This window comes from Notolepis coatsorum (assembly GCF_963971535.1).
Source record: "Notolepis coatsorum genome assembly, chromosome: 3".
Lineage (NCBI taxonomy): Eukaryota > Metazoa > Chordata > Actinopteri > Aulopiformes > Paralepididae > Notolepis > Notolepis coatsorum.
In genome coordinates this window covers 26,671,655-26,687,313 of record NC_140167.1, presented here as the reverse complement: position 1 = coordinate 26,687,313, position 15,659 = coordinate 26,671,655, and the positions used below count along the sequence as shown (strand labels likewise).

The following is a 15,659-nucleotide window of genomic DNA, read 5'->3' as shown; positions in this document are numbered from 1 at the left end:
TCAAACGGAAATGTACGGATGAAAAAAGAATCTGTTTTTTGCACGTTGACCAGAAGCAACTCACTGAGACTCGACAGCCTTATTAGACCCATAGCTATACTATAAAATATAGGTTTAGCTCTACAAACTACAACTACGTTTACATGGGGTTAATGGACGGCAAGGAAGGGGTCACTTCCCAGAAGGGGCGTGGCACTCAATACGTGTTTTTATAATGGCAAGAAACTACAAAATAAGCCTGCACCAAAAAACATGTGGCCAATACGGGTATCGAACCCGCGACCTTCGCGTTATTAGCACTACGCTATAAGCAACTGAGCTAACCGGCCGCTGTGTCCTCAGCCCCTCCCCCCTCTTGCTGTGTGGAGGGGGGGGGGGGTTTCGGGTTGAGTGGTATGCAAAGGAGACACTTTAGTAAAAAGGAGTGGGAATCAAGAGAGAATGTAGAGACAGATCACACACCACTTTATCTCAAACCCCGCCCATCACACAGATGGATTATTAATATAAAAAATGTTTGACAGTGATACGTTTAGAGCAGGGTTCCCACAGACATTGCAAAATGGAATTCAAGGACTTTTAAGTACTTTTCCAAGCACTATTTTTCATTTTCAAGGATGTCACTCGAAGGATACAATTCACTTTTAAATGCTGTTTTTTTAAGCATCTTCTTGGCCTGCTTGCCAGCTAGAGCATCACATGCGAAGAAATAAGGAAAAGCAGTTGCAGCGTACGAGACAGCGACTCGTCAGATTTGATTAAAACGGAAAAAAAACGATTTCTTGCTTCAGATTCTATTTGATCATGGATGAACAAAACATTCAATGCGAATGGTTGATTTGAATGTCAAGGACTTTATAAGCACCTTGGTAATTTTTTTTGCTGTTTTCAAGGAATTCCAGGCCGTGACTTTTTTTTTGTAAAAAAAATCAAGCACTTTAAGCACTTCGAGGACCTTGTGTGAACCCTGTTCGAGAAAATATGATACAAGTTCCCTTGAAGCTAAAAATGGAATTTGGGAACAGTTTGGGCCACAAACCTGTGTTGGCAGCATCTGTCCCCGTAGGGACGTCATCATCATCATCATCAGGAGGAGGAGGAGGAAGGGGTAAATCCATGTCCTTTTCATCCGTCTCCTTGCCTGCAGATGTCCCATCTTCTCCTGCTGTCGCCCCGCCCACTGTGGCGGCGGTGGCGACAACTGCTGCTTCTGGCGCAGATGCTGTAGCTGCGTCGACCATGGGCACCGTGTCGGGCGTCTGACCCTCTGGACAGGGGGCCTCAGCGGGAGCTAGAGGAGCCGGAGGGGTGGGGAGCGGGTGGGCGGCCCCGGGAACCTCATCGCCGCTGTCGTCGAAGTCGAAGGCCTCGCCGCCGTCATCGTCCGCGAACTGAGCGCCATCTGCCAACACTGGAAACGGAGAGAACAACGGATGAGGGAGAGCTGGAGAGAAACTACAGGCACAGCGACTGTATTAACATGGACCAAAGAGACCAGAGCACTGTAATACGAACATTATGGATGGTTGGTTTAGGATCGACATACTGCAATTGTATGTTTGCAGAGCTGTGGCTCTCCCTTTCTGTTTGAAACTGTAGGTTATTAAATCAAGGTAGGACTTAGTGCTAGATAAGCAATACTTTCCCTCCTGGCTCTTCGTAGAGACTATTTACAGAAACACTGTGGGTGGTAATTCCAGTTTCTCTACCCTACTAAGACCACCACATGCAAACTTGTAATTAAGGGTGGGGTCTACAACTACAGTATATTCTCTACTTTCACATCTAAGACACCACACTAAAAACACAACAAAGTCAGACTAAGGCGAGAAATTAGAGCAGAGCCGCACACTAGGCTATATTTACTGTTCAAAGACACGATGTTCATATCAGGCGTGCCAGGCGGAGGGGGAACAACAAATGCCTTTCGAGTTACCATGCCGCAATTTATTTATTTATTTACATTTATTTAACCAGGAAAAAGTCTCATTGAGATTAAAAATCTCTTTTACAAGAGCGTCCTGGCCAAGAAAGGCAGCAGCACAGTTACAGTTTCACATTTACAGACGAAAACTATTTAAAAAACAAAAGTATAGCAATTAAAACAAAAAACAAGGACAATTCACAGAACCATTTATAGTCAGTCAAAACATCTGCAGCCAGATGTGCTGGATTCCATATCGCTTAGAAGGGTTTTAATTAAAAGCAACCAGTGAGACCAGCTCATGCAAGTTCAGGTGGTTTTGTAGCTGATTCCAGGTGGAGGGAGCTGCATATCTGAACGCCCTTTTCCCCAGTTCAGTACGGACCCGAGGGACGGTTAAAGATTGCGGCTAGCGTACATTAGCTAATAGGGCACTGGTATCATAGAATAGAAATATTCTTATTTTTCTTTTCTTTTAATCTTTTCCCCCCTTCTTTTTCCCTTTTTCTCCCATCCCAATGGTAGTCGTTATGCCAATTCCCAATCCCCTTCCTGGTCGTTGCGCACTCTACCCCCTACCATCGGTCTGGGAGGGCGGAGACTATCACATGCTTCCTCCGACACATGTGTACCCAGCCCACCGCTTCTTTTCACCTGGCAGCGCGGACTCTCACTGGGAGAGTGTAACGTGTGGAAGGTCACACTACCTCTCCCAGATCCTTCCCTTGCTGTGCAGGCGCCCCGACCGAACTGTAGGAGTCGCTGTGTACAACGACCAGGACACACCCACGCCGGCTTCCCAGCCGCTAACACGGCCAATTGTGTTAGTATGGACGGTCGGCCAAGCCGGAGGCACCACAGCCGGATTCGATCCCACTGGCTCTGTAGTGGTAGACAGACGCTTAGTCCGCTGCGCTACCCGGCCGCCCGAATAGAAATACTTTAACCATCCTGATTTGTAGTGTCAAATTTCCCTCGGGAAATTCTATGATACCAGTGCCTTATTAGCTAATATACGCTAGCCGCAATGCTAACGGTTATAATGGAAAATCCCAGTTACATTAGCACGTAAACTAACAAAATTAGCGACCTTTTTGTGAGACTAAACTCTTTGTTCTTGGTGGTAAATTGTGTTGATGTTGGTTTTGTTTCATCAATAAATGAGGCAGAATACACAGTGAATGTATCCTTTTTTGTTTATTGCACTTTGTTCTGGCTGCAAACAAATAATGAATGCTAATGTTTAGTATTCGCGAGGCTATTTAAAGATGGCAGGTTTGTGTTTTGTGCAGGACGTCCCTGTGTAGCGCAATGATAACGTAGTGACGATTCTCTCTTCTGACCAATCAGTGGTCAGCAGTGTTTCACGTCACTTTTGGTATCGCTTCTCTACTCGCTTGGAACCTCGACAAAGCAGACTACTAAAAAAGTACCCGGTACCAGGTATCATCCGCAAATTTTGGCAATGGAAAACCGAAAAGGAGTAGTAGAGTCGAGTAGGTACCATGCAGTGGAAAAGAGGCATTAATAAAAATAAGCCCTGGGAACGAAGACCATAACTGAATGTACATAATAGGTAAGTTGGCAGCAGTCCAAGTCATATCACTGGACTATCTTGTGTTTGTATATTTTTTTATATTATATTGTATTTGTATCTACCGGTATACTTTAAGTGTATTATTTTTTATCCACTTTTTCTCCTTCTTTTTCAGTTTTTCTCCCATCCCAATTTAGTCATGCCAATTCCCCCCTCCCCTGTCTTGATCGTTGCTCGCATGTGCCCCCCACTGGTTGGTCGTAGGGAGGGTTGAAGAATCTATCGCATGTCCCCTCATACATACATACATACATGCAGAGTCAGCCAGCCACTTCTTTTCACCTGCCAGCGCGGACTCTCATTGGCGAGGTGTAACGTGTGGGAGGCTCACACTACCCTCGACATCTCCTGTCCTTGCTGTGCAGGCGCCCTGACCGACCTGTAGGAGTCGCTGTTTACAACGACCAGATTACCACTCATCGACTCCCCTCCCGCTGACTCTGCCAATTTAGTCAGTATGACGGCCGGCCCAAGCCAGAGGCAACACTGACAGCCGGATTCGATACCGGTGTCTCACACGTTGGTGACGAGTGCTTAGACCGCTGCACCACCCAGCCGCACCTTACTTTAAGTGTATCTATAGTGTATATAGATATTGGACTGTATAGGACTGTGAAGCTATGTATCCCCCACCCTGTATCCATCCCCATGCTGCTTTGACATCCGAATTTCCCCAAGGGGATTAATAAAGGATCATCTTATCTTATCTTAACACATTCAGCGCCCGAGCTATATGGCGAATATAGGTGGTCGCCGCTTTAATGAATGGGAGGACAGGGAGATTTGCGAGTGCTTAAAATATATCTTAAATTATGGCTATGGGTCTAATACACCCGTCGCTTATCAATGAGTTGCTTGCAGTCAACATGTACAAAACGGATTGTTTTTTCATCAGTACATTTCTGTTTTATACCGTTTTGAATACGAGTATAGTTTTGGTGATTTCTAGTAATTCCAGAGAAACACGCGACAATAGCCCTTTAGTGGAATACACAAAACTATTTTTCTGCTGATTTATGAATAGTTTTCAAATAAACGCTAGATTATCGCTATTATATGTGTCCTCATGCACCATACAGAAGCGGGCTGAAAAATCACTTATCCGTGCATTGGTCGGCGCCAACAGCACGCACACACACACAGACACGTTGTGATCGCTGTGAAAGAAACATCTGATTAACCCAAGATTGGTAACATAGAGTCCTTACCTCACATCTGATGTCCTGCAAAAAGATTAATCCAATTCCTGATCGCCATTCCAAATATTGATCGCGTTTATTGATCCAACGTTATATTTCCAAAACACATAATCCACGCTGCTCAGAGTGTCCCCAGTCAATGTGGTATAATATACTGCATGCCCGAGAAGGAAAACCTGGACCGGACGTTTTCTTTTTTTATGCACATCCCCAGCCAATCCAATCCAATGATATGCAATACCATCCGGGAGACGATAGGCGGCGGTATTTGCCCTTTTGTGAGTTCAGACCCATTCCCAGCGATAACATCAGGTTGGATGGATGAAAATGAATGGATATCGCTAATAAAAGAAATAACGATTAAAACCCGACTATACTCGTGATTGGCGCTCAAGCATCGGCGAGTTAACCCGACTATACTCGGGTCTGGCGTCCAATGTGTTAAGGATAGCCTTATAAATAAGGATATGCCCATGGTTGAGTCTGCGGGTGGACAGGGCAGACCATCCCACCCCGAGAATACAAAGTACAGTGGTGACTGGTGAGTAAGGACTTTAATTAAGCCTGTCACTCCCTCCAGTGACCAGGAATACTGCCGGGAGGAGGTTCCCCATTAATCCTGGTCTTCCCAACACAACCCTGACTATTGGGAATGAATAGGGTCTGGGACTAACTCAGTGGGGGGCTCAATGAAGAGAGAGGAGCTTGAGGAATGCAAAGGTCATAAACTATCTCGAGAGCGGAGCGGACTTCCTCTGTCTGAGAGCTGCACTGCTGAGGATGTGTTGGGAATCTTGATGGTAGGGGTGGGAATCACCAGTTTCATCACAATACGATACGATATTGATTCTTTGGACAACAATACGATATTTTTCGATATCACAAAGTCTGCAACGATACGATACAATTCGATTCAGGTGCCTGCGATCGATATGAGACGATGTTATATGCCCATTTAACACAATCAGTAACATTTAGATCAACAAAAAAAAGGCAATGTAAATATCATTTGACCTCCTGTTCACTGTAAAGTGCCACGTTTTGATATATTTAGCTTTAAACTTTAAGTGATTTCTTTTGGAACTCACAACACGCAACCTAAAACCCCTTCCTCTCCCAAACCATTCCTGCAATTGTTTTATGTTGCATGATGATCATGAATACATTTAATATGTATTGTATTTTTTATGTTTAAATATCAACATTATCTGTCCATCCTCAGTACACACACACACACACACACACACACACACACACACACACACACACACACACACACACACACACACAGAGAAAGGGAGTATGCCTGCAGTCCTCCACCATCTCCGTACTGCCTGACCGACAGTAGAAATTAGAAAAAATCAGAACGCAAGAATTTCAGAAAAGCATGAAACTGGCCAAGAGTGGAGAAGAAAAATGAAGCATTTGATTGATTGATTGATTGAAAAGTTTATTAACAGATTGCAGAATGGGTACAGTACAGTACATCTCAATACATACAATTGTTAAGGGGATGCAGACCAGAGAAAGACTTTCGTCTTGTTTCCACCAGGGTCCCCCATTTTCAATTCATCATAACATATATGACATACATGACATACAGATAGACAGTACTGCTACATCTATACATTTATGACATATCAGATTTGCAAATACAGTACTGTTTGTGATACAAAAGTGTCCAGAAAAGGAGTGTATATACATTTGGCGTAGAAACTGTACATTGGAGGAGGTTGGTGGGGTGGGGTTGGGTGGGTTGGGTGAGGGCTGTACATTGGAGGTGGGGGGGGGGGGGGGGGGTTGGGTAGGGGACACACACACATTTTACACTGTACATTGGAATGTTGACAAAGCCTTACTTGGTCATTTACTGTACAACTAGGTTAGGACATTTGTAGGGGCCAGTTTCGAATTGCAGTCTCACGTAGGTGTTTTTTGAGAGTGTTTTTGAAGGTGGGTAGTGATTCACATTCCTTTACAGCTTTAGGCAGGGCGTTCCACATTGATGTGGCATAATTGCGAAACGTGTTTAGTCCCTTGTTTGAGCCGAATCTGGGTTTTACATGATTTGTGGAGCTCCCTCTGGTGTTGTGATCGTGGTATTCACTGACCTTTGGGAAGTATTTTGACATGTACATGGGTACCTTGGTCGCGTAGTGTATCTTGTAGACCAGGCCCATTGCAAGTTGCTGTACTCTGTCGTCTACTCTAAGCCATCCTAGGTTGTCAAAGTGGGCAGGGGTGAGGTGGGTTCTAGGAGTCAGGTCAAGTAGTAGTCTGACTAGCTTGTTTTGAGATGTTTGTAATTTGTTTTTTAGTGCCTTTGAGGTGCTTTGGTACCATGAGGTGCAAGCATAGTCGTAGTACCCTTGAATGAGTGCTCCTGCTAGAGTCTTCAGGGTATTCTTGTTTACCAGAGAGGAGATCCGGTACAAGAATCGCGTTCGTTGGTTGACTTTTTTTATTACATTGGATGCCATTTTGTCACAGGAAAGATTAGCCTCTAGGATGGAACCCAGGTAGGTAATTTCATCTTTCCTTGTGATAATATTGTCACCCACTGTAACCGAGAAGCCGTCGGTCTTGCTGAGTTTGTTATTTGAACCGAAGAGAATGGACTCTGTTTTGCCCATGTGTAATGATAGTTTGTTGTCGGCGAGCCATATGCAGATTTTGCCTAGTTCCGAGCTGAGGGCTTTTTCAACCTGTAACTTGTTCTTGTCAGAGACCAGCAGGGCTGAGTCGTCCGCAAACAGGAACAAGTTGCAGTCACAAGCTGACGACATGTCATTTGCATAAATTAGGAATAGTAGCGGTCCTAGTATGCTTCCTTGTGGAACACCACAGCTCACTGTGAGGGGGGGGGATAGGGTACCGTTTACTTCCACCATCTGTTCCCTCCCCTCCAGGTAGGATTGTATCCAGCTCACTGATAAACTATCAAAACCAATTGCTTTTAGCTTGTCAATCAGAATGGTGTGATTGACAGTGTCGAAGGCCTTTTGTAGGTCCAGCATGACCATGCCGCAGTATTTGCCCGCGTCCACCTCTTGTTTGATGTGGTCGTTCAAGTAGAGAAGGCATGTGTCAGTGGAGTGGGATGTTCTGAAGCCAGATTGGAATTCGTAGATTAGATTTTTTTCCGCGAGGTACTTTTCGATCTGTTCGTATACTATTTTTTCCATGACTTTCGAGATGGATGTAAGGATAGAAACAGGGCGGTAGTTACCCGGGTCTAATTTGCTGCCCTTTTTGTGCAGGGGTGTTACTCTCGCAATTTTGAAGTCCTTGGGGACGTGTCCCTGTTTTATGGAGAGGTTTATTATGTGTGTGATGACTGGGGTGATGGCTGCTGCTGAGTCTCTGAGGAATTTGGAGGGGATGTTGTCATGGCCAGTGGCCTTGTTTGGTTGGAGGGCGCTCAGTTTTTTGAGTACCTCATCTGTAGTTACTATTTCCAGTTTGAAGTCGTCTTTGTGGACGCCTAGGTTCATGTAGTATGCTACTATGTGTTCTACCCCATACTGCCCTGAGTGGGAGGGTAGTTTGTTTACCAGTGTTGTGGCTATGTTTGTGAAGAAAGTGTTTAAGTAATTGGCTACATCCAGCTTGTCTGTGATGAGCGTGTTGTCCGTCTTTATGTTTATGTTTGAGAACCTGGTTTTGAGTTTTTTACTGCAGCCTAGTTGATTGTTGAGTAATTTCCAAAGTTCACGTGGTTTATTTTTGTTTTCCTCGGTTTTGTCATTGATGAAATTTTTTTTTGCAGTTTTGATCATGGAGTTTACGTCATTTCTTAGTCTGTTTCTTTCTAGTTTGAGTTCAGTCACGTGGTCTTGGAGTTCACTGCTCGTGCTTTTGGTAAGCTTTGACTGACTTTTAGGTGCGGTTCATGGAAGGATAAAGGGCTACGCGCCCAAAATCAAGTCCCATGAATGAAAGGAATTCCCTCCATTCAATCTTCCTACCTCCCCTCCCCTCCTGTATGATTGAATTTCCTGTAGAATTCATTTAAGCTACAGGTTGGTCTTCCCTGTGGGAGCCACAGCTGTGAGATCCCAGCGAACAAAAAGTGCATTACAAATCCAATCTATTATTATTATTATTATGAGGTCACAACAACATCTGAGTGTGATACTGGATCCCAGTGCTAAGCTGTTAACACAGAGGGACTCTGGCACGCGTCCGCTCTCAGACATACCAGGGATTCCTCACTCCACTCCACTTTCATACCAGCGGTGCTCCGCTGTATTGGTTTACGGGTTCAACTCTCATATCCTGACCTTTTCCCTGAAGAAAATGGAAAAGTCTGAATGTTCACACGAGACGAAACAGCACTACGAGGAGAGCGTGGCGCCGAAATAGCTCAGTTGGGAGAGCGTTAGACTGAAGATCTAAAGGTCCCTGGTTCGATCCCTGGTTTCGGCATTTTGACCCCCACTGAAGCAACCCTTTGTTGCAGGTAAAGTCTTGTCTAATCGTCAGTAAAGCTTTGTCAATAAGTCTCGACTACACTTTTCTTTCATATCAGGCTTGTTTCCTTAGTGCTTCCTGCTTGACTCACCCACCTCTGCCCTGATGTGTATGTATGACGTATATATCATGCCAGTTAGGGTACCTTGTGTATACTGCACCTGTGTATACTTTATATATTCAGATTATACGTGTTTTATTGCCCATTTTTATTGTAACATGTAATATAACTGATAGGGCACACAGACCCTCATCTGTACCTTTGATTACACTGCTTACTTCATATTCTTATATTCAGAGTTAATTATATTGTGCTTATTTCTATCTTCACTAGTTTTATTGCCTATATTTACGTCTTCTACTATTACCATGCCCATACCTGTACCTCCCCTCCCCCATGCTGCTATGACGCCTGAATTTCCCCAAGGGGATCAATAAAAGGAATATCTTATCTTATCTTAATACAGTTACAATTTACACACATGTAGCCTCAAATGTATCACCTCGATTGTTACAAAAACATGTGTTGCTATCCCCTTAGGCCTGAGCTACGCACTAAAAGTGACCATGTCGACACAAAGAGAGTCGCTTAGTCACCTGCATGTCTTTGAAGTTCCCCATAGCTGTGTGAGTCGCTCTAAATCACCGTAACGATTCCCTGCTGCTTTGACGTGCTAGCTGTTCCACCCTGTACTCAGTGTCATGAAGGACCGGCCTGAGGGTGACCCTGTGACCCTCTGTGGCCGTGTCTAAAAGGCGTTGGGGCGGAGAGCAAACCTGGAGCGAGAGATGCTATCGCTCCGTTTCCATCTGTGGTAATAAAGAACAGTGTGGGACGGCGATAAGTCACACAGCCACAGAAGCCGCTAAATGGACTGTTGTACGACTGGGGGAATGAATATTTATGTGGCACCAATCAGCCCAGTATGCACTCTCTCTCTCTGTCTCTCTGTCTCGTTTAACCATTTCAGGTGTACAAGGTGCAATATGAGACATACACATACAACATTCTAATGTTTATATATATATATCTTTTTTTATATGTTTTATTGATTTTCCACAGGCCATTTGACACTTTTAATTAAAGAATAAAGAAAGAAGAGTGTGTAATTTTTTTTCTAACTTTAAGAAATAAACAAACAAACATCTTTGACCCAATGAGAAAAGAAACAAACCCAAACCACCCACCCCAAGGCCTCAATGAAAAATAGTACTAATAAAGAAATTATAATAATTACTTAGATATAGAAAATGTACGAGATACATTTTTTTACATTGGATCAAAGGATGCATAAAGTTTTCGAGAGAATTCTGAGATTTACATATGTAACTGAAAGGGGTTAACCAAATAGTTATATTATATAAAATCGAGTTTGACTTTGTCTGCCAAACTAAAGCATGGTGTGATCTGATTGGCTTTGGCCAGATGATGTGCTTCAATTGACCATTCAATAATGCATCTGCCACTAAATATAGATGAGACCATTGATGCTCGTCTGTGTGAGAGTATGAGTATGAATCTCTGCAGTCCTCACTGGACACTGGCGTTCCAGAGAATGCACACACACACACTCACATGCACACGCACACATTTACACATGCAGGGAAGTGCCTATTGTCGATTCATAATCACAATATGGATTCTGTTCGTGTGGGCCCTTCTCCGCTCAAGCCACATAACCCTCTGCTCAAATGAGTCACCGGGTTACGACCCGCTCCGGCATCGCCCTGGCAACAAAGCAAGTGGCTGGCCAGCTGGAGACTAAGCATTTCTCTGGCCTGTGTCTGTCCCCGGGGGCTGTGTGTGTGTGTGTGTGTGTGTGTGTGTGTGTGTGTGTGTGTGTGTGTGTGTGTGTCTGTGTGTGTTGCTGCAGTATTGAGCCAGGATTCTGATACTGAGGCACATTGTCTGGTATTCACAGCAGCAGAGCACATTTTCTCCTCTTCGCTCCCTCGCTCCTCTGCCCACGCGCTCTGGAGGAGTAGAGGAGGAATGTGTTGTTTACACTCTCTGTCCATTCCTGAGCGACGTGTGAGCAGAACCTGCAGCCAGGGGCTGTGAGTAGGAGGTGTTGCTGTTGGTCTTAAGTAGCCGGAGTATTAAACATCACAGAGTCATCATCAGTAGATGATACAAGGATAACAGCTGTCTGCTCCTGATTGATAAAACAGCCCATTCACCATTCAAAAAAAGTATTAAAGAAAAGAACACACACAAACATTACACACACACACACATATATATATGTATATATTGTGATATATCCCTATCCTATGACATATTAGCCTAGCAAGACAGAACGAAATCTTGCATTGTGAACAAATACTGAAAGACATATCCTGGGAACCAAGTGAACACAACACCAATCATACTGTAACAGTGCCACCTACAAAATCCTGTTTCCGCCCGGTCTCGAACCGGGGACCTTTCGCGTGTTAGGCGAACGTGATAACCACTACACTACGGAAACACATAGCAAAATTCAGTAATAGTTTGTAATAGTATCATAGTGTAATAGTGTGTAATAGTGTTAAATAGTGTCATAGTGTGTAAGTGTCATACTGTAATAGTGAAATATTATCATACTGTAATAGTGTGTAATAGTGTTAAATAGTGTCATAGTGTGTAAGTGTCATACTGTAATAGTGAAATAGTATCATACTGTAATAGTGTGTAATAGTATAGTAAACATAGAGAGAACACAAAGTATAAAAAAAAACATAGTATCTTTGAACAACTGTCTTTTTTAGCGCAACTTACGATAACCTCTGCATCAAAGGTCAAAGATTATTATGAACCACTGCAGGACTTTCCAAAAATGGTGATAGGACTCCCTGTCGGGGAATTGAACCCCGGTCTCCCGCGTGACAGGCGGGGATACTCACCACTATACTAACAAGGACCACCGTGGCTATCTTAAAATAGCAATGGAACTGGGCCACTACTTGGACAAGAGTTTATATGTTCATAGATTAGATAAGATTCAAATGTATTGTATTGTATTTGTGTGAAATAGTGTCATAGTGTGTAACAGTGACACCTACAAAACCCTGTTTCCGCCCGGTCTCGAACCGGGGACCTTTCGCGTGTGAGGCGAACGTGATAACCACTACACTACGGAAACACATAGTGAAAATTGTGTAATAGTGTCATCTGTCATAGTGTTAGCGATCTGTTTGGGGGGAAATCCTTGCGAGCACGGAGAAAACATACAAACTAAAAAACAGATAGGCCATGACCTTCTAGCTGTAAGGCGACAGTGTTAAACACCGCCTCATAATCTTTGGCCAGTAAGGGTATCGAACCCACGACCTTCGCGTTATTAGCACAACGCTCTAACCAACTGAGCTAACTGGCTACATTTACTGATTAGATTAGATAGATTCAAATGTATTGTCATTATACAGCACAAGTAGACTACAACATAAATACGTTTGGCATCTAAACCAATGTAACAGTAAAGTGCAATAGTAATATTAATACTAGACAATTCCACGGGGGAAATTGTGAAAGTGTAGGTGATGCCTGTGTGCACCACCGGCCAATGGGAGAGGGTCTCTCACTCTACGACAAACGGTTAAAAAGATACAAAAGAGGGAGGGGCCGAATAATAGGGGATGTGGTCGATATAGACCAATGAAAGAGGATATCCCTACTGAGTACAATGGCACAACCCGCAAGTCTCTATGACAAATGGTTCAAAATATACAAAAAGGGGGCGCAGCCTAAGGATAGGGGCCGTGGTCAACATCGACCAATGAAAGAGGATATCCCTACCTAGTACAATGGCACAATCCGCAAGTCTCTACGACAAACGGTTCAAAAGATACAAAAGTGGGTGTGGCCTAATCATATGGGGCATGGTCAATATATACCAATGAAAGAGGATATCCACACTGAGTACAATGGCACAACCCGCAAGTCTCTACGACAAACGGTTCAAAAGATACAAAAGGGGGCGCGGCCTAATCATATGGGGCATGGTCAACATAGACCAATGAAAGAGGATATCCCTACTGAGTACAATGGCACAAACCGCAAGTCTCTACGACAAATGGTTCAAAAGATACAAAAAGGGGGCGCGGCCTAATCATATCGGCTGTGGTTAACATAGACCAATGAAAGAGGATATCCCTACTGAGTACAATGGCACAATCCGCAAGTCTCTACGACAAGCGGTTCAAAAGATACAAAAAGGGGGTGCGACCTAATCATATGGGGCGTGGTCAACATAGTGAAAGAGGATATCCCTACTGAGTACAATGGCACAAACCGCAAGTCTCTACGACAAATGGTTCAAAAGATACAAAAAGGGGGCGCGGCCTAAGGATAGGGGCCGTGGTCAACATAGACCAATGAAAGAGGATATCCCTACTTAGTACAATGGCACAATCCGCAAGTCTGTACGACAAGTGGTTCAAAAGATACAAAAAGGGGGCGCGGTCTAATCATATGGGGTGTGGTCAACATAGACCAATGAAAGAGGATATCCCTACTGAGTACAATGGCACGAACCGCAAGTCTCTACGACAAACGGATCAAAAGATACAAAAGGGGCGTGGCCTAATGCTAGGGGGCGTGGTCAACATAGACCAATGAAAGACGATATCCCTACTGAGTACAATGGCACAAACCGCAAGTCTCTACGACAAATGGTTCAGAAGATACAAAAAGGGGGCACGGCCTAAGGATAGGGGCAGTGGTCAACATAGACCAATGAAAGAGGATATCCCTACTTAGTACAATGGCACAATCCGCAAGTCTCTACGACAAACGGTTCAAAAGATACAAAAATGGGGCGCGGCCTAATCATATGGGGCGTGGTCAACATAGACCAATGAAAGAGGATATCTCTACTGAGCACAATGGCAGAAACCACAAGTCTCTACGGCAAACGGTTCAAAAGATACACAAAGGGGGAGGAGCCTAACCGTGGGGGCGTGGTCAACTCGCGAGTCTCTATGACAAATGGTTGTTATAGGTGGTTGCTAGGGTGTTTCTAGGTGGTTACTAAGGTGTACTAGGTGGTTGCTAGGGTGTTGCTAAGTTGTTACTAAGGTATACTAGGTGGTTGCTAGGGAGTTTCTAGGTGGTTGCTAGGGTGTTATAGGTGGTTGCTAGGGTGTTTCTAGGTGGTTGCTAGGGTGTTATAGGTGGTTGCTAGGGTGTTTCTAGGTGGTTGCTAGGGTGTTATAGGTGGTTGCTAGGGTGTTTCTAGGTGGTTGCTAGGGTGTTATAGGTGGTTGCTAGGGTGTTTCTATGTGGTTGCTAGGGTGTTATAGGTGGTTGCTAGGGTGTATTAGGTGGTTGCTAGGGAGTTTCTAGATGGTTGCTAGGGTGTTATAGGTGGTTTCTAGGGTGTTTCTAGGTGGTTGCTAGGGTGTTATAGGTGGTTGCTAGGGTGTTTCTATGTGGTTGCTAGGGTGTTATAGGTGGTTGCTAGGGTGTTTCTATGTGGTTGCTAGGGTGTTATAGGTGGTTGCTAGGGTGTTTCTAGGTGGTTGCTAGTAGGGGTGGGACGGTTCACAAAACCCACGGTTCGGTACGTACCTCGGTTTTGTGGTCACGGTTTTCGGTTCGGTATATTGTTTTTTTTATATATAAAAAAAAAATGTAACGCCAAAAATACCAGACTCAGCATAAAATATATATAGCCTAAAAATAATCCAACTTTTCAGTTATTCTCAAGGACGTAGTCATGCAAAAACTGAAAGAATGAGGCAGTTTGACATCAGGCACATCATTTTACCATGAGGAGGAACTGTTTACAGCCTTAAATAATGTTTGGCACACAAAGACCAAACTGACATACATCAAACTAACACACACACACTGTACTGTTTAAAAACAACACTGCTCTGTTCATTCTATTTTTAAAATACGTACATTATCTTGTCTACATTTATTTAGACTAACATTATTTAAATATTGAGTGCAACTGTCTGTGGTGGATTACGTAATTCGGTGAGTTGGAACTATCTATGGGTTGGCGCGGGTCCCCACGGACATTTTAGCGTGTGGGACCATCAGTTTAGGAGGAGTTCATAACATCAACAAGCAGCACGAAAGCAGCAATAGTCCGGGTTGGAGTTAGTAAAACACAGTTGTATGTTAGCCTTCTTGGATGTTGAATAAACGCCTATCATTGTCTTTAAACACCCCGCCTCTCAGACTCTCATTTCCTCCTCTGCTAGTAGCTACGGTAACATTTCGTTGACTATTAGCTGGGGCTAGTAGTGCTACCATAGTTAAAACGTGCGTCGTGTTGTACAAACTGCTAACGCTATGGCAAGATGTGTGTAGGCCTATGTAATGTTAATGGCTATGTTTTTAAAGTCGTAATGAAGATTGATTTATATTGTGCTTGCCATTTTTACACAAACTGACTAGCACCTGGCTGCAGTGCTGCTGCCTGCAGCCAGCGCTCACCTCTCCCGGCTCCGTGCCAAATTAATTTTTTTTTAT

At 43.9% G+C, this 15,659-nt stretch overlaps 1 protein-coding gene across 1 annotated transcript in view; it reads right to left on the bottom strand.

Annotated features, from left to right (window-relative positions):
- arhgef10 (Rho guanine nucleotide exchange factor (GEF) 10) overlaps window positions 1-15,659 on the bottom strand; it is a 171,146-nt gene that overhangs the window by 105,759 nt on the left and 49,728 nt on the right. Inside the window, exon 3 of the mRNA XM_084311130.1 lies at window positions 1,040-1,411. Within this exon, the coding sequence (XP_084167256.1) occupies window positions 1,040-1,411 (372 nt within the window). The remainder of the gene's footprint in view (window positions 1-1,039; window positions 1,412-15,659) is intronic.